We start from the raw sequence: 22523 nt of genomic DNA, 5'->3' as shown, positions 1-22523 counted from the left end.
GGGAAATGCTGAAATCTGCCAATCTCCTTAGGCCAGAGCTGTGATGAAGGGGAGAGGGAGAAGACACAGGGCGGGACAAGGGGAGCTGGGGGAGGGGGAAGAGATGGAAACTTCTCTTGGCGAAAGGCAGCTGGCCTCACCCAGGAGGAAACTGTGACCTTCTCAGCTGCCAGAGAGCAAAAGCAAGGACCTGGGAGGAGGGATGGGGAGGAGGACAGTCTGGAGCTGGCAGAGAGGTCCAGTAATGGCGGTGGCACAGGAAGAGTTAAGAATATTCCTAAAATAGCCCAGCCAGAGCCTAAGCCAGCCGGCTAGTGCCTCTCCTGGAGAGCAGATCTATAGCGGGAAAAGTCAGCCTGCTCTGCGCCCACCGCCTGCTGCCTGGTTTGGGCTGCTAATTAAGCCTCCCACCCCACCCCTAGCCAGCCCCTCCTGCCCTAGTGGGGGCCGGGTGCAAATAAGCAGAGAGCCCAAATCTCCCCAAGGGACAGAGAACTCCAGCTGGGACCAGGAGGTCTGTGTGTTGGCACCCACCTCCATACACCCCATGCCCTGCCCTCTGCCTGAGTCAGTGATGGGCACACAGGCCCGTGGATGAGATGGACGCTGACAGGTCAGAGCAGCCAGGTTCTCCCAACCGCACACATGCACAGTCAGCCCTTGTGGGGTGGAGACCCTCAAACGTCAGCTTCTCCTAGCTCTGTGCTCCCCTCCGCTTGGGGGATCCTGGGGTGAGCTTGGGGCAGGGAAAAGCCAGGAGAGCCCCTCCAAGGACAAACCACATCTGCGTTTCAGGAGCAGGACCAGCTGTGTAATTGACAGGACCCAGGATGAGATGAAAACGTGGAGCCAACTTCAAGACAGTGATAGCAAAGCAGAAAACCAAGTGCAGGTCCCTTCTGGGGGCAAGGCCTTTGTCAGCGCACAGGCGGCACGTCCTTGAAGCTGGCCCCATTCAAGGGTTCAGTTTAGTGAACATTTACTAAGCACCCGCCGCTCTGGTCCATTGCTCTACTGGCCCTGCCACCTCGGAGATCCTGTCTCAGTTACTTCCATTCTCAAATATATGGCTGTGAGGTGCTCCGATATGAGCACCTAAATACGGAAGTGGGGCTGGGACCCCCCAACCCTGGTTGATTCAGGCTCTCCAAGGACACTGCTGCAGACAGAGTTCCAACCCCCACAACCAGCTGTCAGACCTCTCCAAGCCACACCTTCCACTACTACCCTCAGAGAGCCTGTGGGGACCACCTGGTACTGGGGGGATCAATCAGTGCCTCCTCCCCTTGCCTCCTGACCCCCACCAGTAGGGTCCCGAAAAGGGCTCAAGGAGCTCCCATCTGGCTCTGCCTCTGATAGGTTTATGACCTCGGGCAAGCTAGTTCTCCTCTCTGGGCCTCAGTTTCCCTGTGTGTCAAGGGAGAGGTCTCTAAAACCTTTCCAGACCCTAAGTTCTAGGTCTCCTGGGATAAGAATGCAGGGGTAGGCTTTTTCCTACGAGAGACAGGGCTTCCAAAGAAAAAGCCTTCCCCAGTCATCCTGGGGAGGAGGAGGCTTTCTCCCCAGAACCCAGGAAAACCAGCTACTCCCCACCAGCCCAGTTGCTCCTCCATTGCCCTCTCCCCGACCCTTCTCCTCCTCTCTGCCTTCCACCACCTTGCCTGAAGCTGGGGGAGCAGGGAGTAGAGGGGAGAGGGGGTTCTGGAATAGTCAATGCCTGCGGGAGGGGGTGAGAAGCATGCAGACCCTGCTGGCCAGACAGGGGCCTTCTCTCTGCTGCCTTTGCAGGAGGCTCAGCATAATTGCACTGCCTGTCACTCCCGCGTCCTGCTATCTGTCTCTCAGGCTGACCCTGCGCACCCGCCATTATATTGGTTCCTGTTGGGGCTGCAGAGCCTCATTACTTATACATGCAGCTGGGAGACGCAGCTCTTATTAGGTCTCTCGTCCCAGTCCCACAGCCAGGGCCTGTTCGGAGCCGCCTCCCTCGTGCTGGGTTAGGAGGGGCAGCAGGTGGTTGCTGGGCTGAGGTGGGGGAAGGAGGTCCAGGGAACCCCCAGGCACAAATGGAACCCCCAGGCGCAAAGCCCAGAGCTCTCTGGCGAGGGAATATGAAAACCTGCCTATGATGTGGGTTCTTGGGTTCTGCCCCCTTAATGCCACCCACTCCTCCTCCGGATATGGGGGCTGGGGAAGGGGCTTCTGAAGAAGGTTCCTCACCAACCTGGGAAACCCAGTCAGACTGAGGAATTCTGAGTCCCAGCCCCGGGGCCAACCCGCTTCGGGGTGTCCTGGCCCTTCACCCCCAGATCACAACACAACTTCCATTCTCTCACCCTTGTTGACCAAACGTTCCCTCTCCAAAGGGGGCTGAAATTACGGAGGCCTTTCCCGTGGTGGATCTGGAAGTATCTGAGTTAAAATGTCATACAGGGATTTTAAATGTTTTAATGGATGACAATGGGGAGTTTTCTTTTTTTTTTTTTTTTTTTTTTCAACGTTTATTTAGTTTTGGGACAGAGAGAGACAGAGCATGAACGGGGGAGGGGCAGAGAGAGAGGGAGACACAGAATCGGAAACAGGCTCCAGGCTCTGAGCCATCAGCCCAGAGCCTGACGCGGGGCTCGAACTCACGGACCGCGAGATCGTGACCTGGCTGAAGTCGGACACTTAACCGACTGCGCCACCCAGGCGCCCCTGGGGAGTTTTCTTTAATAGGAGAATCACAACCTCTCAGAGCTGCCCTGGACAATTCTCCAGCCCGGAGAAAGAAATGAAAGCCCTAAAGTGTGATGAGACTTCCCCAAACACACACGGCAAGTTCACGGCCTAACAGCCTTGAGATCCGGCCTCTGTCTCTTGCTGCCCAGCCCTCCATCCTGCCCGAGCCAGGACTGTAGACCAGTGGCTTCAACTCCAAACCAAAAATATGCCTTTCACACAACTGGCTGATTCAAGCTGTTCTTTCTCACTCAAGTGCCTTTCCTTGCTTTTCCTACCAGGTACGTACCTGTTGGGCCAAGTGGTAAAGAGCCCCTACTTGGGGTCAAACAGGCCTGAGTTGTAATCCTGACTCTCTCCCTCTCTCTCTTACCAGCTGTGTGATCCCAGGCAAGTTACTTAACTTCTCTGAGCCTCAGCATCCTCATCTCCAACATGAAGACTCCGACGTGCTTACTCCTTACACTTCTAGTGAGGATTAAACGAAGTAGCGTATGTAAAGTGACTGGCACACATTGGTACCCAGGTAACCGCAAAAACATTCATCCATCTTCATTCATTTCATAAACATTTCAAGATCCTTCTACAAACCTGGAAATATGCTCCCCACCCCACTCCCATCCCATCCACATCAGGCCACGATCAGCTCTCACCTGGACCACTGCAACTTCCTCCTACCTAATCTGCCTAGGATACTCTCACTATGTTTTAACCCCTCCACTCCACACAAACCAGAGAGATCCTTCTAGTCCGATTATATCACTCATTCAACACCTTTCAGTAGTTTCTACCTGCCCTTAGGATGAATTATACACTCCTTGTCACAGCCCACAATGTCCTGCAAGCTTGGCCTAAGCACAGGCTGTTGTTCCCTGTGCCTGGAATAATCTTCCCTCCCTCCCTTTTACCTCCACCTCTGGTGGCCTTCCTCTTCACCTTGCCATCCTTTTTCATCAGGGCTTAAACTTAAATATCACTTCCTCCAGGGAGCTCCCCATGATTCCCTCCCTCAGATTAATGTAGTCAACACTGTTGTGTACTCCTACAGCACCCCACATATTCCCAGGTAGTTTGTCAAGCTAGATAGCAGGTGGTTGTTTAACCATCCAGGTACCTTCCAGACACTGTAAACTACATAAGGTCAGAAGCCTTTTCATGCCATCACTGTGTCCTGTGATAACAAGAGATGCGGTGGACAGTCAGTTAATATGAGCTTATAGAATGGACGGAGGATTGATGCATGAGACAGATGGAAAAAGTGACACTGTCCCTCTGAAGTCTTCCTGAGTCCTCTGGACAGGGACTTTTCCATCTGGGCTTCATATCGCCTAATGCAAACCCGTACCCAAGCCTTAGTTCTTCCTCAGCTATAAAATGGGGAAAATAACACTGCCTACCTCATGGGGTTATTGATATTCAATGATGGAAGCCATGTGATGGTTTTAAGTCCATGATAATAGGTTGTTAAATTTAAATAAGATAATCCATGTAAAGTGCTTAGAACAAGATCTTGCCCTTGGTAAGTGCTCAAAAAACTTTCGTAAGTGTCATAACATTTACCATTTCTTGCTGCCTGTGTCACCTGCCAAAGAGTGAGCTCCTCAGGGGTATGGCTTCGGTCTTACTCATTTTTGGACACACCAGCACTACCGCGTCATAGCGCCCAGCTAGATGTTCTCAGTAAATGTTTACTGAATGAACAAGTGAACAAATGAACGCAGGTCTGCCAGCTGATGATTCAGGGCACAGCATCCCCCTCGTCACTCACAAACCCAGACGCACACTAACACAAACTGTCTCTTACACGTTCACACCCACTCACATTCATTCAAAAAACCCCAAAATACCACGGAACAGCCACCCAGTTTCCTAAAGTCAGCTATGTGTAAATGAAGAGTCTTACTGTACCCTCCGCACACCGCCGCAATGGCCAGCACCCCCCTCCCCACCCCTGAAATGACGGGGGCTCTAGGAGTGAGGGGGTCCCCAGTCACAGGAGGGAAAACAAAGCCGGATCTTCAGCCCCCAGCTCTCTTCCACCGCTGCTCATGTCTTTCCCCTTCTGTAAACCTGGGTCCCTGGCCTTGACAGGTGGTTGAGGGAGAGGACAGAAAGCCAGAACCCCAGGGGCCCTTCATCACTCATCTAGTCTTGTCTCTGAACCTAGAAGCCTAGGCCATCCTCCTCCTATCCTAGCGCTAAGCCCAGCAACCTGTAGGAAGAAGGCAGGAGAAAGAGCCCCAAGGCCTAGGGGTGGTGGAAGGGCCTTCTTAGCCTGGAGGTGAAAGAATTATATTAGCCACCATTTACTGGATGCATAACAAAGGTCAGCCCGGTGCTCACCTACGTTATATCTCATTTCATTCCCACAACAGCCCTTTTTCCAGAGGAGGACACTTGAGGCGCTGCAGGTTAGGCTATCCTAAAATCACCAGCTAGGACTGGCACGCAGATCTCGAATTCTTCAACCGCCGAGCTGCAGAGAATTTGGTGGGGGGGGGCGGGGTGGGGGAGGTCCGCAGTCATTAAGCTGGGGGACGCCCCCCAAGGCAGCGCCCGCCCTCCCAACCATCCAAGCCCTCACGTCCGGGCGGAAAAGGGGCGCCCGACTCCGCGGTGGGGGTTCGTGTCCCTCGGGGACCTGGGCGGGGCCGAGGCGGGGCCCGGCGAGCCGGCGGGAGGCGGGAGGCGGGAGCCGGTGGCCCAGGCTCACAGGCCAAGATGGCTGTTAATTAAAGTGCTGGCACCAGCTCCTCTCTGCAAAGTTTGAAGCCGTTATTTTCCACTCCAGCGAAGCGGGGAGAATCCGGCTGGGCTGACAGAGACGCCACACCGCGCCAGAGAGCGGGCGGTCTTTCGGGGGGCGGGCGGCCAGGCCGCCTCGCCGCGCTGAGCGCGCCCCTCGGACGCGGGGAAAGCGCGGGAGGCGGGTGCTCCCGCCTGGTCCCCGATCTGGGTCGCCCGCCGCACTTTCTCCGCGGGTCCTGGGAGGGCTGAGGGGATGGGGATGGGGGTGGGGGCAGCGGCAGACGAGCCCCGGCTGGACAGCAGGGGAGAGACCCGTGTGCGTGCGAACCTGGGGGAGGGGGGTTGTGCAAATCACACGCTAAAGACGGCGCACTTGTCCCTCGGATCACCAACTCTGTCGCTCTGCGAGAAGTCATACTAGGGGAGATCAAGGTGGGGGTGGGGGGAGGAGGCTGACTGACAGCTGAGGACTGTCTTCCTGAGCCTGGGAGGTCTAGCTGTACAGCCCAGCGTCCCCCTCCTGCCACCTTACCACCTTCCTCTTTTTGGACAGTGAACAGTACCTAAAGACCCAATCCCTCCGGGGTTGGAAGAGCCTGGAGTCGGGCTGCGGGTTTGAATCCCGATTCCACCACTTATTAGTTGTGTGACTTTGGGCAAATCTCTTAACTTGTCAGAGCCTCAGTTCTCCATCTGTAAAATGAGAATAATGATGGGTTTTACCTCTAGGGATTGGTGTGAAGATTGAGTGTGATCATGTATGTAAAGCATTCAATACAGGGCCCTGCACGCAGTAAGCCCAGGACAAATGCTATTTATTGAGGGTTTTTGCTCCTTCTTTGGTGGTGGGGGCCACTCAACCTCATGCTGCCATCAGTGCTTGGAAGGTCCTCTTTCATAGTTCCTCATTTCATATTCTCGTGTCCCTTTCCTCCTCCCAGGGGTGGCGGTAATCAGTCTCAACCTAGGGTAGAGAAAGTCAGAGAATCATGTGGACCGTTTTGACAGGTCCGCAGGGGGAGAGTGTGAGGTGGCAGGGGGCCTCTCGGGAGAAAAGAAAGAGGCTGGAGGGTCATCCTTCAGCAGAAGCCAGAAGCCTCCCAATGGCAGAGCCCTCCCTGGTGGGCTGGATAAAGGAGGGTGAAGGAGGAGCAGTGGAGCAGCACGAGCGAGGCCTGAAATAATGTGACAAATATTTTGATGGAAGCAGACACATTTCCGTTTATGCAACCTAAACACTTTACTGCACTTGAGGAAGAGGATTGCCTCATGCAACCTGACGGGGAGAAGATTTAGGGGGCTGCTGAGGAAGCTAGGGTGGAGGAGGAGCTAAGGGGCTGGAGGAGACCTATCCCCCCTCTTGGAGGCTTGAAAAGGGAGCTACCACTCGGGGATTGTTTGCATTGGTCAGAATGTAGACATGAGGTGGGGTGCCCACTTTCTTATTTAGGGCTCCCACTTCTCCCTTGTCTGAAAGCAGGGATAAGAGGTGTCATCAGAGGAAAATGGAGGACCCTACACAACCCCCAGGAAAAAGCAGCCTTGTCTGGCCTGGAGCTCGGTGAGGAAGGGGCAGAGGCAAGGAGGTATGGGTAGAATATCCTGCCCATCCTGGAGGAAGATGGGTCCAGGGAACAGCCAGCTGGGCGCCAGAAAAGAGGAGGGGCAGCTGCTGTCAGTGCTCGCAGATCTCGCACCCTGACAGGCACACCATCCTCAGATCTCCTGGATGGGTGGTCTGCGAGGCCTGAGTGCAGAATGCCACCCCCCCCCCCGCCCGTCCCCATCTTCCTTTTGCCTTCCTCTCTTCTTCCCTCTCATCCTCTTCCTTGTCCTTTTTCTGCTCCCCGCTTCATACTCCCCTCAATTGTTCTCTATCCCCGTAGACTGGGGAACCCGCGACCCAGCCTCCACACCCTGCGCGTGCGGTGGCCCCTGGAGCCTCCCTTCCCGGTTTTCTTCGAAACAAACCCTCGAGGCCTCTCCTCTCTGTCTCCCTCGGCGCTCTCTAGCTCTCCCTGTAGCCCTCTCGTCCACTCGGCTTTCGGCCTCTACTCCCCCATCTCCTGTAGGAGACTCTGCTGTTTCTCAGACTCTAGCATCCTCCCGATTTCCGAATCTCAGCCTCTAGCTCGCGGAGTCTCCGGGTTCCTCTCTTGGGTTCTGGCCTTCATCTCCGCGGCCCCGCCCTCGGCCCCGCCCCCCTTGGTGGGCGGAGCCCTTCCGCCAGCGGCCCAATTAGGTGCCGACCCCGCCCGCAGCCCCACCCCTCGCGGGCGCGGAGCCGCGCGGAGCTGGTGGGGCGGGGCGGGGCGGAGGGGGCGGTGGCCCGAGCGCGAGGAGGCGGGAGGAGCCGGGCAGGACTCGGCTGCCGCCGCTCTCAGTCCGGCCGCGCAGCGGGAGGGAGGCGCGAGGCAGGAGCCGGCGGCTGGGCTCGGCAGCGCATCCAGCGCAGCGCGGCGCTCCGGGCCCGGCCCCATGCCCGCAGCCCCGCCGGACCGCCCTTGAGCGCGGGCGTCCTGCCCGCGCCCCCCGCCCGCCGGCACCATTGCCCCGACGGCGCGGCCGGGCGGCCCGGCGCTCCCCAGGCTCCGCGCCGGCCGGAAAACGCTGCTGGCGGCCGCTGCGGGCGTGGTGATGCTGCTGGTGCTGGTGGTGCTCATCCCCGTGCTGGTGAGCTCGGGCGGCCCGGACGGCCACTATGAGATGCTGGGCACCTGCCGCATGGTATGCGACCCCTACCCCGCGCGGGGCCCCGGCGCCGGCGCGCGGCCCGACGGCGGCGACGCCCTGAGCGAGCAGAGCGGCGCGCCCCCGCCTTCCACGCTGGTGCAGGGCCCCCAGGGGAAGCCGGGCCGCACAGGCAAGCCGGGCCCCCCCGGACCCCCTGGGGATCCAGGTCCTCCGGGTCCTGTGGGGCCACCCGGGGAGAAGGGTGAGCCGGGCAAGACCGGCCCTCCCGGGCTGCCGGGTGCAGGGGGCAGCGGCGCAATCAGCACGGCCACCTACACCACGGTGCCACGCGTGGCCTTCTACGCCGGCCTCAAGAACCCTCACGAGGGTTACGAGGTGCTCAAGTTCGACGACGTGGTCACTAACCTAGGCAACAACTACGACGCGACCAGCGGCAAGTTTACGTGCAACATTCCCGGCACCTACTTTTTCACCTACCACGTCCTCATGCGAGGCGGCGACGGCACCAGTATGTGGGCGGACCTCTGCAAGAATGGCCAGGTGGGCCCGGCGGGGGCATGGGGCTGGCCTGGGGGCAGGGCACCCAGGGAGCCCGGGGCATAGGGTACCAGCGAGCACAGGTAGAGACCCTACAGCGGCCCCGCTTAGGCATCACATGCGGGGATGGTGGGCCTGTTGGCACTAACTCTTCGGTTCCTGGGCACTGGCTGCAAGGCAGACGCCGCTGGGCACCTGCGCGCGGCTTGGAAATGCGGGAGATAAATGCAAATAATCACAGCGCAGGGCTCCCAGGCGCGCGGACTGGTCCTTGGGGGCTTGGCCCTTGGGAAGCGATATCTGAGAGCTGGAATTCTGGTTGATACCAGCGGGCAATTAGGGGAGGGCGATGATGGGCTCTAGGGAAGGCAGCCTCCGCGCCCGCGGGCGTCCAGGCGCACCGCTAGGCGCGCAAGCCAAGGAGAGCTGTAGGAGATGTTTTGGGCACAGAGGCAAAGGGAGCCAGGGGCGCGAAGCCTTAGCTGCAATACATCCTCCGCCCTTGAGAAGGGACCACTGCGCCGATCTGACGGCCTTTGCAAAACGCGGGGTTGCCCGGCCGCTTCCCACCGTGTCAGAGCTACAGGCGCAGGAAAGCAACCTCTGGGGGGAAAAGTTTTTCCTCCTGAGGGAGGCAAAGAGGTGGAAACTCCCCCTCCCTTGATCTTGCAGCTGCAGCTCCTGACTCCAGGAGTGTCAGGGGATCCTCTGCGTTCACTTTCCCCATCCCAAAGACCGAAGCTAGCAGGCAGCTAGGTGGGCTCCTTGGTACTGTGAGGGTAGTACATGGTGCTCTTCCTGTAACTGCTGCCCCACAACCAGGCTCGACCTAATCCTGCCCTAGGGGGACAGTTTTGCCCAGCTCACTCTCCTTTTATACTCCCTCCCTTTCCAGGGCTCCCAGACCACGATGGCCTAGGGCCACTGGGTGGGTGGGGGGGGGGGGGCGGTGAGGCGGAGCATTCCTGTGGAAGGAGACCAGCATGGGTCAGAACTACAGCTAGGATGGTGGGAGTTGGGAAGAAATTTCCTGCGACTGGGACCCCGGACCCTGTTGGAATCCTTCCCACTGCAGGTAGACCCTGGCTTGGGGGTGGGGGAAAGGACAGGCCTGGGAGTCAGCACAAAGACTACCAGGCACTTGTAAGTCTGCCCCCTCTTCTTTCTCTCCTGCCTGCCTCTTTCTCCTACTCTGTCTCTTGTCCCCGTCTGTCTCCTGTGTCTACCAGTCCTATCTGTCTCTCCTGAGTCTCTGGCCTCTTTCCCCCCAGGCTTAACACCCCTCTTTATTCCTTGAGTGTTTCTCTCTCACTTGGTCTCTATGAGGCTTCCCGTGTCTCTCCTCTTTGTCCTTGGTTCCTGACCAAATGGGAGGCCTCAGTATCCAGTGAGAGCTCACTCTGCAGACAGCCCCACGATTTCCCTTATTAATCACCAATAAAGGATGCAGCAATGTCACCTTCATCAATAGAATTTCTTCCTTTCCCAAAGAAAGTTTGGGCTGGCACCGAGCTGAGGTCTGAGGGGGCTGGGGGCCCATTTTGTCTGGATAGGAAGCTGGTCACCAGAGCACCAGTGGGCCCTAGGCCTTGTACCACCTCAGGAGGTTCCAGTGGGGCTCCAGAGATGAGGCATGAGGAGACCCCAAAGGTGATGTCTGCTTGGGCAGGATCACTTGCTTCAGTCACTGGGAGGTGAAACCATCTCAAAGCCTCTTCCCCCTTCAGTAGGGGCAAGGCACTGGCACAACCTGACAAGGAGGTACTCACTGGCGGTGGGACCACAGGCTAGTAGAAAATAGGAGGTGGCTTTAACTAGGGGGTTCACAGATCCAGCATTTTAACAGTTACTCAGACCATGCCCCCCCGACTAAAAACTGGGGCCTACACCCCTCTCCCGTACGTTCTTTGTGACTTGTCCTTCCAGATTGCTCAAAAGACTCGTTAAGTCTCACTAGTCATCCCACGTACTCACTTCGAGCCCCGACTAAGAGGCAGGTGTGGAGCTAGGTAGCAGGGGTTTGATCCACTTGCCCTACAGGACCTCATGGTCTGTGCAGGAAAGATAATAGTAACCACCCAATAACACACCCCAGCAATTGGTGTGTTAGAGGGGGATTGGGGACCCAGCTGGCAACTCCCATCCCTAAATGTGTTAGCTGGAGGGAATAATTCACTGGTGCCTGCCCCCACTCAGAACAACCTGGTTAGGGGAGAGGATGGCAAAACTGGGCTGGTCCCCAAGGTGAGGAGACATGGCTAGGGAGGAAATAAAAAGGTCAAGTGCAGGGAAAGGCTGGCTCAGAGGTAGAAGAGGACATCCAAGTGAGCAGAGACAAAATGATGGCTCTGGGCAATGGACAGGAACAGAACAGAGGGGCTTCTGCCTCCCATGGCTGCAAGACCTGGGGCACTGCTGGGCTCTGTGCTTTTCCTTTCTGGCTTCCTGCCTGAAGAAATGCTTCCAGAATTTCCTCAGGAAGGCAGGACTGAAATTGGTCCTTGGCCTTTCCCTCGGCAAGATAGGGAGGGGAGAGGTCACTGAAGCGCCGAGTCCCCCACTCTGTCCTTGCCTGAGGCCCACCAGCCCCTCTCCCCAAGGGGAGCCTTGAGTCACCACTGTGTAGCCTGAGGACACCAAGGCCTGGTCTTTAGGACATGGGGATCTGAGGAGCCCGAGGAAGGGGCTGTAAGTTAGGAGTGGTGCCCTGAGTGAGGTAAGCTCCCTGCAACTGCCTCAAAGATCCACAGTTCGGATGTCAGGGAAGACATGAAATTAATACACTGGGCCAGGAGAGAGGGGGCTGTGTGGGGATGGACCAGGGTCTATGGCCAGGGTGCCACTTGTCCAGGGCAGGGACTTTGGGGAGGTGAATATCACAAACGGGGAAGGGCTTGGACAACAGAACCTGAGTGAGGTGAGAGATGGGGTAGTAGATAAATTGAGGACTCCAGCATAAAGGCCTCACTGGAGCTCAGCCTGATGCCTGACAGTGGGAGAGGGGCTCCCCACTGTCTTTTTCTAGCTAGCCCTGAATGCTTTTCACAGCACAGAGCACAGTGCCTAACTCAGCAGGGACCCAGGAAATATGTGAAAGCACAAGTGTCCCCTGTGGGCCAGGCTGGTTGCCTGTGGGAGCCACTCTTGTACATCCAACACCCCAGCACTGATCCGGGGGCAGGAGCTTGTTTCTTGGGTTCTCCCCACTCCTCCCTCCAGGGCCCTGGTCAGACCACTGCCTCAGTTTCCCTTCCCCTGGCAGCCCTTGAGGAGGTGATTCTACAGCGCCCCCTCGTGACAAGTCCCAGACTTACTTTCCTCCTTCCATGGCAGCCTCAATTCCCCAAATTTCCCCATGGCCTCCAGGAGAAGCTGGATGCCTCAACTGTTTCCTGTCTCAGGCAGAGAATCAGGACCCCTGGGTTCCATTCCTGGATCCCCCCACTATCTAAGGATGGAAGGGCATCAATTTTTCTGCCTCCGTGGATAATTAGGATAATCACAGCAACAATCATGGTGATGAATAAATAATAAACATAAGCATAACAGTTCTGATGCCTGTCACATCACCAGGAGATTCCTGATGACAGATGACTGTGTTCTAATGGATTTGGCTATTAAGAAGCACACTGTTTTAATGAGTTAAGGCTCAATTAATCTGGGTAATAAAAATAATTGTTATTAGTAGTAATTTATTAGCAAAGATAATGAAATGCATACGTAATAATAAATACTACGAGGATTAGGGCCCAGGGAACAATATAGAAGTTGGCTGTTTTCGTTGAGCGCTTTCCTAGTAACACAAAGCCCCATCAAGATTAAAAATTTTTCCCCCACCATCTGAAGGCTTTTATAAAGGTGGCAGTGGTGAGGCGGGATCTTCTCATCCTTTTTCTGAACAGAGAAATTGAGCTTTTTGAAAGACAGCATCTTCCCCTCATTTGCTTTTCCCCACCTTTAGCTGAACTGTGAGTTTTCCCAGCTAAGTGTCCCCAAACGGTTCTTGCCCCTGGTCGGGGGAAGAAGAGATTGAGGGGAGAGAAGGGGCTGGAAGGATCTAGCATGCAAATACGTTGGGTGCCCCCGTTGTAGCATTGCTGCTGACTCAGCAGCTTCGGCACAGCTGACCTGCAGTTCTGTCTCCTGCCCAGGAAGGAGAATGGACCGTTCCCCTAATTTGGCTTGGTCCAGCCCAGACTGTTAGCCTTTGGGAGAGCTGCCTTCAGGGAAGGGGCCAGTTGGAGAGGGGCTGTTGAAAAGCCTGACTGAGAGAACCCCACTCAATGCAGCCTCCCCCCAACACAAGCCTGCACCTTGGAGATATCCCCTGTCTTCCCATTCTCCACCCAGGCTATCCTGGAAAGGCCCCAGATCCTATGGCTCAGGCCCTGTGTTGCCTCAGTTGGAGAGGAATGCCTGGAGGGAATTTGTTCACCATCACTCACCCTCAGTATCTAATGATTCTAGTCGGAGCCCCCAGAAGTGACCAGCAGACTTCACACACAAATGTTGGTGCCCTCTTGCTTCATTGAACTGCCTGTCCCTCCCCTCACCCATCAAAACAAGGACTGGCAGGGATAGATCAGACTGAGGATCACACAAAGATGGAAAGCCTGGATTCCCTCCCTCCACCCACTTCCTTTCTACCACTCTGTGGTGAGACAGGAGGAGCCCAAGGTCCTCTGTGGGTGGGATAATAGTCACAGGTATAGCTATAGCTCTTTGGAGGCCAGGATGCAGGCTCAATCTGAGCCTTGGGAGGGGAAATAATTACCAGACCTTCCATCTCACTGCTCCAGTATGAAAGACCCCAGAACGAACTACAGACAAGGAGTTGAAATATTGGGTTCTGGTACTAGGGTGGTTGCTTAGTAGCCACCTGGCATTAGTCTAGCCACCTGACCTATGGGGCCAAGGTGTCCATCCCTGTGTCCATCCACTGACATAAGAACAGGTGGGTGTGGCTGAAAGGTAAGGCATTATTGTTACAATTAAAGCAGAGAGGAAGGAATGATAAGGAGAGAAGGGATGGCCCTCCATCCCCTGGTGTTCCAGAGAATTCCTCTCTGCAAGGAGGGAGTTCCAGGCTGGGCCATCCCTGAAGGCATTGTTGACGTCCTCTGCAGGCCAGACGGTAAGACCTGGAGGAGTTAAGGAGGCCAACTCCACCTTGATTCCTAATTCAGACCCAGATTACACCTGCCCTAGAAATCCAGGGCTCCTCTATAATCCATTCCCAAAACATACACTTATGATTGGAAGGGGTGGGGGATGACGCGAGAGAAGCAGGCAGAGTTGAAGGCAGGTTTTTAGGGCCTCCAGATCCTACCCACGTGGCTGCCTTACCTCTGACAGTCCCCCTCCCTCCCCGACCCTACTTCTCTCCCTCCTCCCCCCTACCCTCTCACACACACCATCTCTACTCTCCCCACCCCCTTATTCCCACCCCCACCCCCAACCCCGCAGGTGCGCGCCAGCGCCATAGCCCAGGACGCAGACCAGAACTATGACTACGCCAGCAACAGCGTGATCCTGCATCTGGACGCGGGGGATGAGGTCTTCATCAAACTCGACGGAGGCAAAGCGCACGGCGGCAACAGCAACAAATACAGCACATTTTCCGGCTTCATCATCTACTCCGACTGAGCTCCCCGCGTCCCCTTCCGTCCCCTACCCAGCTCCCCCCTCCCCCGGCCCCCCCCCCCTCCCGGCGGGCTGAGGAAGACCCAACCCCTTGCTGCCCCTGCCCTGGCTGCCGGCCCTCCCTGGCTATGACGCCCCGGCCCGCCCTCATCACCACCCGGGCCGCCGGCTAGGCTCTCCTTGCCGGTTCGCCCTCGCCGCAGAGCCGGGTCCAGAGCGCGCCGTCGCGGTTCCGGGGAGGCGCTGTCGACCGCCCCCGCCCTGACCCGCGCTGTATATTTGTACAATAGGACTGTTTATTACCCACCCAGCTCGTCAGCCCGCCCCAGACTGGGGACAGGTCTTGGCGGGGTCCCTTCCTGTGCTGGGATGCGCTGCCCTCCCGCTCCGGGGTAGCGCCTCCTGGGAGAGGGGTGGGTTGGGGCTGGATAGCGTCCCAGCACCTGCTAAAGCCCCAGCCCGGCTGCGCCCCGTCTGACCAAAGCTCTAATAAAAACACTTCCATCCCACTGGCTTTGGGTCTGTGCCCTAGAGAGGAGCTGCAGGAGGAGACCATGAACCCTGCCTTCTTCCAGAAAGGGAAGAGGTCTGCTGGAAGTTTCCCATGGATCTGGGGGCAGCCAGGTCCCAGAATCACAGCTGCTCTGGGAGGAGGTGGGCCAAGGGGCCCAATGCTCACCACAGCCCAAGCGTGCCTGGGCAGCAGAAACAGGAAGCAGCCCAGTTACATCATCCTCTTCCATGGTGGAAAAGTTCCATTTGTTTGACCTGGAAAGTGGCATCAGCAAGGTTTAAACTGGGACACCTGGGCTCTCAGTCTGGTACCACTGTGTGTGATCTTGGGCAAGTGACTCCTCTTTCAGTTCTGGGTTAGTGACAGCAATGACAGGAACACACTTTGCACTAAAAACTTGTTGACCTCGGCCCAAGCACTTCACCTCGGGGCCTCAGTTTCCTCACCTATAAAATGTAGATGACAAGACTTACCTCATAAACATAGCGTTTATTATTTATACATCGCTGAAAGTTTGCACAACACTTCCAGGTACGGCACCTCACTCAAGCCTCCAAGGAGCCCGGAGAGGTTGGGTGACTAGATTTTGTTCTTCTTCTGGGGAGGTTAAATATCTTGATGAATGTGACGTGGTCGCTAAGTTCTGTGATTGCACTTGAATCCAAGAAGCCCTGCTCCTTGGAGACAACACGTTGAGTCTCCTGGCTCTGTCTGCCTCTCTTACCTCCTGTGACCATGTGATCATGACAGTCGTAGTTAGGGCATTCCTAAATAACCATAGCTAATAGAGAGCACCCACTCTGTGTCAGACCACCACGTAAGAACCTTATAAATACTATCTCCTAGATCTGTGTGGGGCGGGAGTAGACTGGCAGGAAACGCTCACATGCCCTTTGACCTGGTGCTGTTCTTTTATCCATCTCAGATGAGGAAACTGAGGTTCAAAGAGGTTCAGTAACTTGCCAGGGTCACAGAGCTAGGAAAAGGCAAATGCCAGGATTGGAACCAAGGACTAGGCTCTCAGCTGGTGCACCATATTTCATAAAGATCTGGTGTCTCCAAAGCAGAACTGAGGAAGAATGGCTCTGAGGCAGCTCCGTCCTCGCTGTGCCCAGCCTTTCCACTCCCACCCCTGCCCTGCAGAGGCTTCATGTACTTACAAGCATCTGCACTGGGCAGCAGCCATGGGGTGAGCCTCTTGGAGAACCCCGAGGCTCTACATTGAGGAAAAGTCCCATCTGGTCTCCCCAGCCCCAGCTGGCTCAGCTGGAGAGACAGGAAGGAGGGGTGGCCTCCGTCCCAGTCAAGCCCCATGTATGGACCCTTGTCATGGCTGGCAGCCTTGAATGACTTTCTTTATCCTCCCTTCTCTCCCCTACTTCCCCCTACTGCCAGCTGTGGCCATTTAATAAAATTAGCTTAATGCTTGTTCCTTCCCTGTGGGGTCTGGAGATTGAAATCCGCGGGTCCCCACAAACCCAATAAAACCCCTGGCAGGTCTGGCTGGAATGAGAGTTTCCTCGGGAAGAGTGATTAGATTAGAAGGCGCTTCCCCCTGCCCCCAGTGCCACCCACAGGCCCCTGTGATTCTTTAATGGCCACACTGGCCCAGGGGTACCCAGCCACATACCTGGGCGGCCCCCCACCCCTCCCCAGAGGCCACAGGGACTGGGCTGGGACCTCTGCTACAAACAGCATGTTAATCATTTCTGTAGGAGTGCCTGGCTGGCTTGTTTGCTTTTATTTCTGGTGACTGGACAAGCCTTGTGTCGCTTTGAGAGATGGGCCTAATATCTCCATTTTGCAGATGAGGAAATCATAGTCTGAAGAAAATTCGTGACTTGCCCATGGTCACGCAGCAAGCGTGTGGCATAACTGAGATGGACTGAAGCCAAGGACCTTTTCTTCCTTTGCAGGGCACCAAGGGTATCCTGCAGTCACTCAGGCAGCATCCCAGCAGCAGGGGAAACTGTCGGGAAAGTGTCTCCCCCATCAGACAGGGAATCCCCAAGGGCAAAGTCTGGGTTTTTTTTTCCTCCTCAGACTTGGGATACCTGAGGGCAAGGACTGTGTCTCCACCATTAGAATGGGAAGCTTCCTGAAGGCAAGTTCTCTGTCTCCTCCATCAGACTGGGGGTCCTCAAAGACAGTATATGAGCAAGTTGAGGGTAAGGTGTGTATCTCCAGGATTGGGGGACTTCCTAAACACAGAGATTGTGGCTTTCCTCGCAGTGGCTCTGAGGGTAGGCACCGCTTTTTCTATTGAACCAGGGCTTTCTAAGACCAACCCCTGGGACTGGGGGTTCCCTGAGGGACTGACTCTATCTCTTCAACTTGGGGATCCCCGAGAGCAGGAGCTATACCTCCCCTCAGACTGGGGGCTCCCTGAAAGCAGGGCATGTGTCTCTCCTCCTCAGTCAAGGGCTTTCTGGTACAAGAACATTCCAGGGGGACAGGGCTGGCTGGGTGATAGAAAGGAGACTGGACACGCAGAATGGCGGTCCCACTCTGGAGGAAGGAAGGAAGAAAGCTCTCCAGGCTGCCTCCCCTTTAGAAAGATGTGTGATTAATTAACGAATAATGTCCCTGCCAGGGGGTGTCAGGATGGAGGTGCCCCTGGAGCTCACCCACACAAGGAAAGGTAGGCCATCCTGTGCCCAGGCAGCTGCCAGCCCTAGGGGCTGGGGCTGCCCTGCTTTCTGGGGTCATGGGGACCAGAGGAGACAGCAGGAGCCCACCGCTGGGGACTGTCCTAATTGGATGACTTTGCAGGACAGCCAGGCAGGTGCGCTCAGCCCTCCGCTTCAGCTTGCTACAAACACATCTGCCATGGTGAGGTCTAGGGGTTAATTGCCTCCCGCCTCACTCCTGGTAACCGATATTTCATTTACTGCTCGGAGGGGGAGCTGCCCAGAGAATCAATCCCGGACAAGCATCCAGGAGACAGGGGAGCTGCGGAGGCACGGGAGCTGTTTCCCAGAGGATCTCTGAACACCAGAGGAGGAGGCAGGAGGCAAAGACCCAGAGAAGGCAGCCGATTGCTCTAGGCTATTTGGGGGGGGGGGCTCACCTGCGTGCTGCCCACCCTTACAGGACCCCCAAGGGCTAAGAGAAAATCTCAGGGGTACAAAGGTTGCACTACTCCAGCTAGCTGTACTGTTTCCCCTGCCCTGCTTTCTTCCGCATTTATTTATCTGAGTGCCCCCATAAGCTGTAGCAGGTTAGATGCTGTTAATAAGGTTATTTTCACAAGCAATGAAGGTATATTTGAAAAGCGGAACTGGAGGTGTGAGCTCCTCGCCCCCTTCCAGGTAACAAACCTCAAAATCCTACAAATGAGGTGATAATAAAGTGGAAGTGAGGAGTCTACACATGTTTGGAACTGGAAGGGGGTGGCAGGGTTACTGAGAGGGGGCAGCTGGGGGCCGGAGGGAAAACGGGGGGGGGGGGTTACCCCCATGCTTTCAACATGTTCCCCCTTAGTTCCACCCACCCAAACTGAGAATCAAAACCACAGAGTGGGTAATTCCTATTACACAGCTGGAAAAACTGAGACCCCGAGAGAAAGCCAAGATTGCTCAGGTTGGCTCAGGACAGAAATAGAACCAGAGACAGCGGCAAGTGGAGACACAAGGTTTGGGTTCAAGTCCTGGCCATGCTCAGTGTTTCAGGAAAAGACACTTGACCTCTCGGAGTCTCGGTTTCTTCATCTATAAAATGGGGCCGATAAAAATATCTACTTGAAGGGCTGCTGTGAGGTAGTGGGTGAGAACCCGTTTTGTAAGTTATAAAGCAAAATGCAAATGCACGATTATTATTACAACCCAAGTCTCCTGAGCCCTGTCATTTTTTTTTTCTGAGCCCCATGATTTAAACCACTTTCGGTTGTACTTCAGTGCCTGGGATGGTGATGGTGACCATCAAAGAAGATGAAGACTCTTGGGTTGTTCTCCCACCCTGATAATCCCAAAGTGAATATAGGGTAGGGGTTGGTTTGGGGTACACAAAGTGTGGAGCTAAGTGTCGAAAATGGGTGCCCTGAGTCCTCCCACGTCCAGTGTGGACTCCCCCACCCTTCTGTTCTATGGCCTCCAATATGGGGTGAGAGAAGGGATGCCCCAAGGCTGTGGTCCACCTGTCCCTACTTGCTCTGCTTGTTCAACATTACTGAACATCTTCAATGGGCCAGGCCCTAGCTTGGTGTGGGCTCCAGAGATGCATAAGAAACCATCCAGAGAGGCCACCTGGGTGGCTCGGTCGGTTAAGTGTCTGACATTGGCTCAGGTCATTATTTCACGGTTCATGAGTTTGAGCATCTCTGCTGTCAGCTCAGAGCTCACTTTGGATCCTCTGTCTCCCTCTCTCTCTGCTCCTCCCCCACTTGAGCACTCTCTCTGTGTTTCAAAAATAAATAAATATTTTTTAAAAGGTTAAAAGAAACATGTTAAAAAAAAAAAAAAAACATCCAGAGCTTCAAGATACCCACAGGGGTCATACAGAGACATCCAGGACATAGTGCTATTGGAGGGGGCGGGGGGAGGCTTCCCAAACTGTCAGGAGGAGTTACTCTCAGGGAGCTGGACTAAATGGAGGCTTACAGTTTTACTTACATAATGTTTGGAAAGGTTTTACAAGGTCTCCTCCCCCTTTGAAATTTGAGCTCCCCCGCCCGCCCCTAGGATTTGTTGCTGAAGCTGCCTTCTTGGGGATGGGTTGGTATGGGTAGAACCCAGGGAACTGAGGGTTTTCTCTTCTCTTGTCCAAGGGCTTGGGAAATAATGGAGCTGGGTGAACAACATATACCCTCATCTCTGTATCAACACCCAAGTCATAAGAACACCTATGTACTATTCTAAGAATTTCAAATGCATTCATTTATTTAAACCTTACAATGATCCCACAAGATAGTTACTATGAACACACCCATTTTCTGCATGAGAAAACTGAGGCACAGAAAGGTGAATTAATTCACCCAAGATCATATGGCTTACCCTTTCTGGGAGCAGCCCTCTTGCCCGGCCATTCTCGGGAGCAGGAGAGGGGCTGAATCTCACTCCCTCCCAGCCAGAACAGTCTCCCCAACCAGGTCACCTGGCACGCCTGCCCACAATGCTTGCTGCCCGGCCAGCTTGCACAGGGGCAGGGATCCTGCCTTTCCCCAGACGGTGAAGGGTAAATTTGAGGGTTCCTTCCCAGGTGCCCAGGGCACAGGCCCCTTTGCTCCCTGAGTGAGGACCCCAGCGTGGACCAAGGCCAAGTGTGAACTCCTTGCTGATAAACCAAGTGGACACTTTTTCAGTCTTCATTGTGCTTGACTTCTGTGCTAGGCCAGACTTCAAGGTCTGGATTTTTTTTTTTTATGTTTATTCATTTTTGAGAGACAGGGAGGGATAGAGAGAGGGGGAGACACAAAATCTGAAGCAGGCTCCAAGCTGTCAGCACAGAGCCCAACGTGGGGCTCAAACTCATGGATGCGAGCTTGTGACCGGGGCTGAAATTGGAAGCTTAACCGACTGAGCCACCGAGGTGCCCCTCTGGCTGGGGTTTAAGGATGGCAAGAGTGAGGTCCTGAACTTGGTTCACAGACCTTTGAAGACTGATCTATATCTGGAGCAGCTAATGCCACACGCAGGTGCAAGGAGGTGTAGTGATAAGTATTTGGGGAGGATGTGCCTCCCCTCAGCCTCCTTTGAGCACCTAGGCTTGGTGATCTTGTCAGTTGCAGATCGTGAGAGAGTCACACACACACCTCACCAGAGCTGAGATCCTGTTGCCTTTCACAACAAATTGGCCATATCAGCCCAGAAACATCTGCCGCCACACAAGGCAACATTCTTCACCTAACCCTCACATCTGAGTTTTAGACCTCGAAATACCAGTTAGGCCTATGCCAGGCTAATCTCCCTTTATCAGCATCTGCAGTGTTGGGTCCAGGGGATTTCCATTTGTGTCCACTAAGGTGGGCCTGGCCAGGCCCCACCAAAGCTTCTCAGCATCATGGGCTCTGATGACTCTCTTACCAGCAAAATTCTTTTCCCTTGGATTCTGAGATCCAAGGAACAGCTCCTTTGGCTTCAACTTGCATGCCACTTCCCCCCAACCCTCTTTTTCATTCTCTTTATAGCCCATATATCACATCATTTTTAGTACTAGCTTAATTGTCTATTTTCTCTCATGGGCTGCAACCTCCATGAAGATAGGAGATGGTGTTTATCACTCACCACCCCACCTTCTGGGCCCACCAATAAATACTTCATGGACGAATGAATGCAAGAATACCTATTATCATCTCATTGGATGTCGGCAATATGCTGCACTTACATTATTTCTAATCTTTGTAAATAACAAGCGAGGTGTCCCCTTTCCCATTGCCCACAGCCAGGACAGCCTCTGCTCCCTGTCTTACCTCACCTTCTCCAGTTAATTGTCCAAACCAGAATTGGACCAAGGCAAGACCAGGCTGACAAGGACACAAGAGGAATCTGTTTCCCTGGTGGTTCCTGGGGATCCCAAACCTCTGTTAAAATGCACATCTCTGTGAGAGGGGATGGGACCCCTAAGCTGGAAGCCATGCTTTAGGAGTTGTATTTCTCCTGGGTCGTGCAGATGGCAAGAATACCCTGGTTTTCTTGTAGCTTTACAGTGACAGCACTTTGTATCGTTTTCTCATGTTGCTCTCACCAAAACAGCAATGCTATCCCATTGTAGAACAGGCAATGGAGGTCCAGGTAGGTGATTGAAGAGTTTGGGTCACATAAACCAGGTGTTAAATAGTGACTCTACCATCTTGGTGTCAGGCCCACTGAGGGAATTTTGCCTCCTGCTTTTTTGGATGCCTCAGACCTTCTCATTGTCCCAGGGTGGGGACAGATCGGGTTAATGAAACTGGTCAGCAATTGGCTCCAGGCAGGCATCACCTGTTTCATCCTAATCAGATTCATACAAAGCTGTCCCCTTACAAATGCTAGGGGTTTGGAGGGCTTTCACATCCATGTTGTGTTAGGTGAGTAGGAAGGACAGGGTATTTACCCCATTTTATAGACGAGGAAACGGACACTCAGAGAGCAGCCATGACTTCCAAAGTCTCAGCACTAGTTGGTGATTCAGTCACTAGTGATTGGAATCGGGCTTCCTGATTTCAGTGCAGGGCTCTCTCTCTCTCTCTCTCTCTGACCTCCACAACCTCCAGTATTGAGGAGCAGCATGAGGCTGGCCCACCAGAAGCCAAGCAGCTGACGATTATGAAGGATGGAGACAGTGCTGCCCAGCGGTGCCCTAAGGGGCCGAGCCTCGTATTCAACCACCAGTCCATGCTATTCCTGACGCTGTCAAAGTCAAAAGGGTGGAATTGCCATTCTCTGTCTCCACCGGCTTTTCCGTATCAAGGCTGTTCTCGAAGTTCATTCTTGGGATGGTCGCGGAGTGAGAAGAGACCCTGGACAGTGGCTAAAAAGTCCCTCTTGGATCGGTAGATGCCATCGTGGCCCACAGAAAAAGGTTTGAAAACGTGCTTGATATCTGGTTGTTGCACGTGGTGATGAACCCAGTCCCAGGGACGGCAGCGTAGGCCGCGGTTCCCCGGTACCCCAGCTCCACACAGGTTTCTCCCCGTCTGGTGCGGCCATAGTCGGAGACGCTGCCTCAAAACCAGCAGGCAGTAAGGGGA

General features: G+C 54.9%; 1 protein-coding gene and 1 long non-coding RNA gene across 3 annotated transcripts; one reads left to right on the top strand and one right to left on the bottom strand.

Moving 5' to 3' along the window:
* Positions 1 to 6267: 6267 nt before the first annotated feature.
* LOC123603847 lies at positions 6268 to 22499 on the bottom strand. Its single transcript, XR_006715071.1, has 2 exons — positions 21264 to 22499; positions 6268 to 6433 (listed from the first exon to the last, which is right to left on the bottom strand). It is a non-coding gene; the product is annotated as an uncharacterized LOC123603847 (long non-coding RNA).
* On the top strand, positions 7796 to 14852 carry C1QL1 (complement C1q like 1). 2 transcript variants are annotated; one of them, XR_006715070.1, is made up of 3 exons: positions 7796 to 8703; positions 9930 to 13834; positions 14167 to 14205. XR_006715070.1 is itself a non-coding variant. In XM_045489214.1 (2 exons), the coding sequence occupies exons 1-2, from the start codon at positions 8107 to 8109 to the stop codon at positions 14344 to 14346; spliced, it is 777 nt and encodes a 258-aa protein (XP_045345170.1). In that variant the 5' UTR covers positions 7806 to 8106; the 3' UTR covers positions 14347 to 14852. The 2 variants fall into 2 exon arrangements, 1 of the variants encoding a protein (XP_045345170.1); XM_045489214.1 differs by lacking the exon at positions 9930 to 13834 and having other exon boundaries at positions 7806 to 8703; positions 14167 to 14852.
* Positions 22500 to 22523: the final 24 nt, after the last annotated feature.

This window comes from Leopardus geoffroyi, chromosome E1, assembly GCF_018350155.1.
Source record: "Leopardus geoffroyi isolate Oge1 chromosome E1, O.geoffroyi_Oge1_pat1.0, whole genome shotgun sequence".
NCBI classification, from domain to species: domain Eukaryota; kingdom Metazoa; phylum Chordata; class Mammalia; order Carnivora; family Felidae; genus Leopardus; species Leopardus geoffroyi.
Note: the sequence above shows the minus strand (reverse complement) of the source record. Positions and strands in the feature narration are given on the sequence as shown.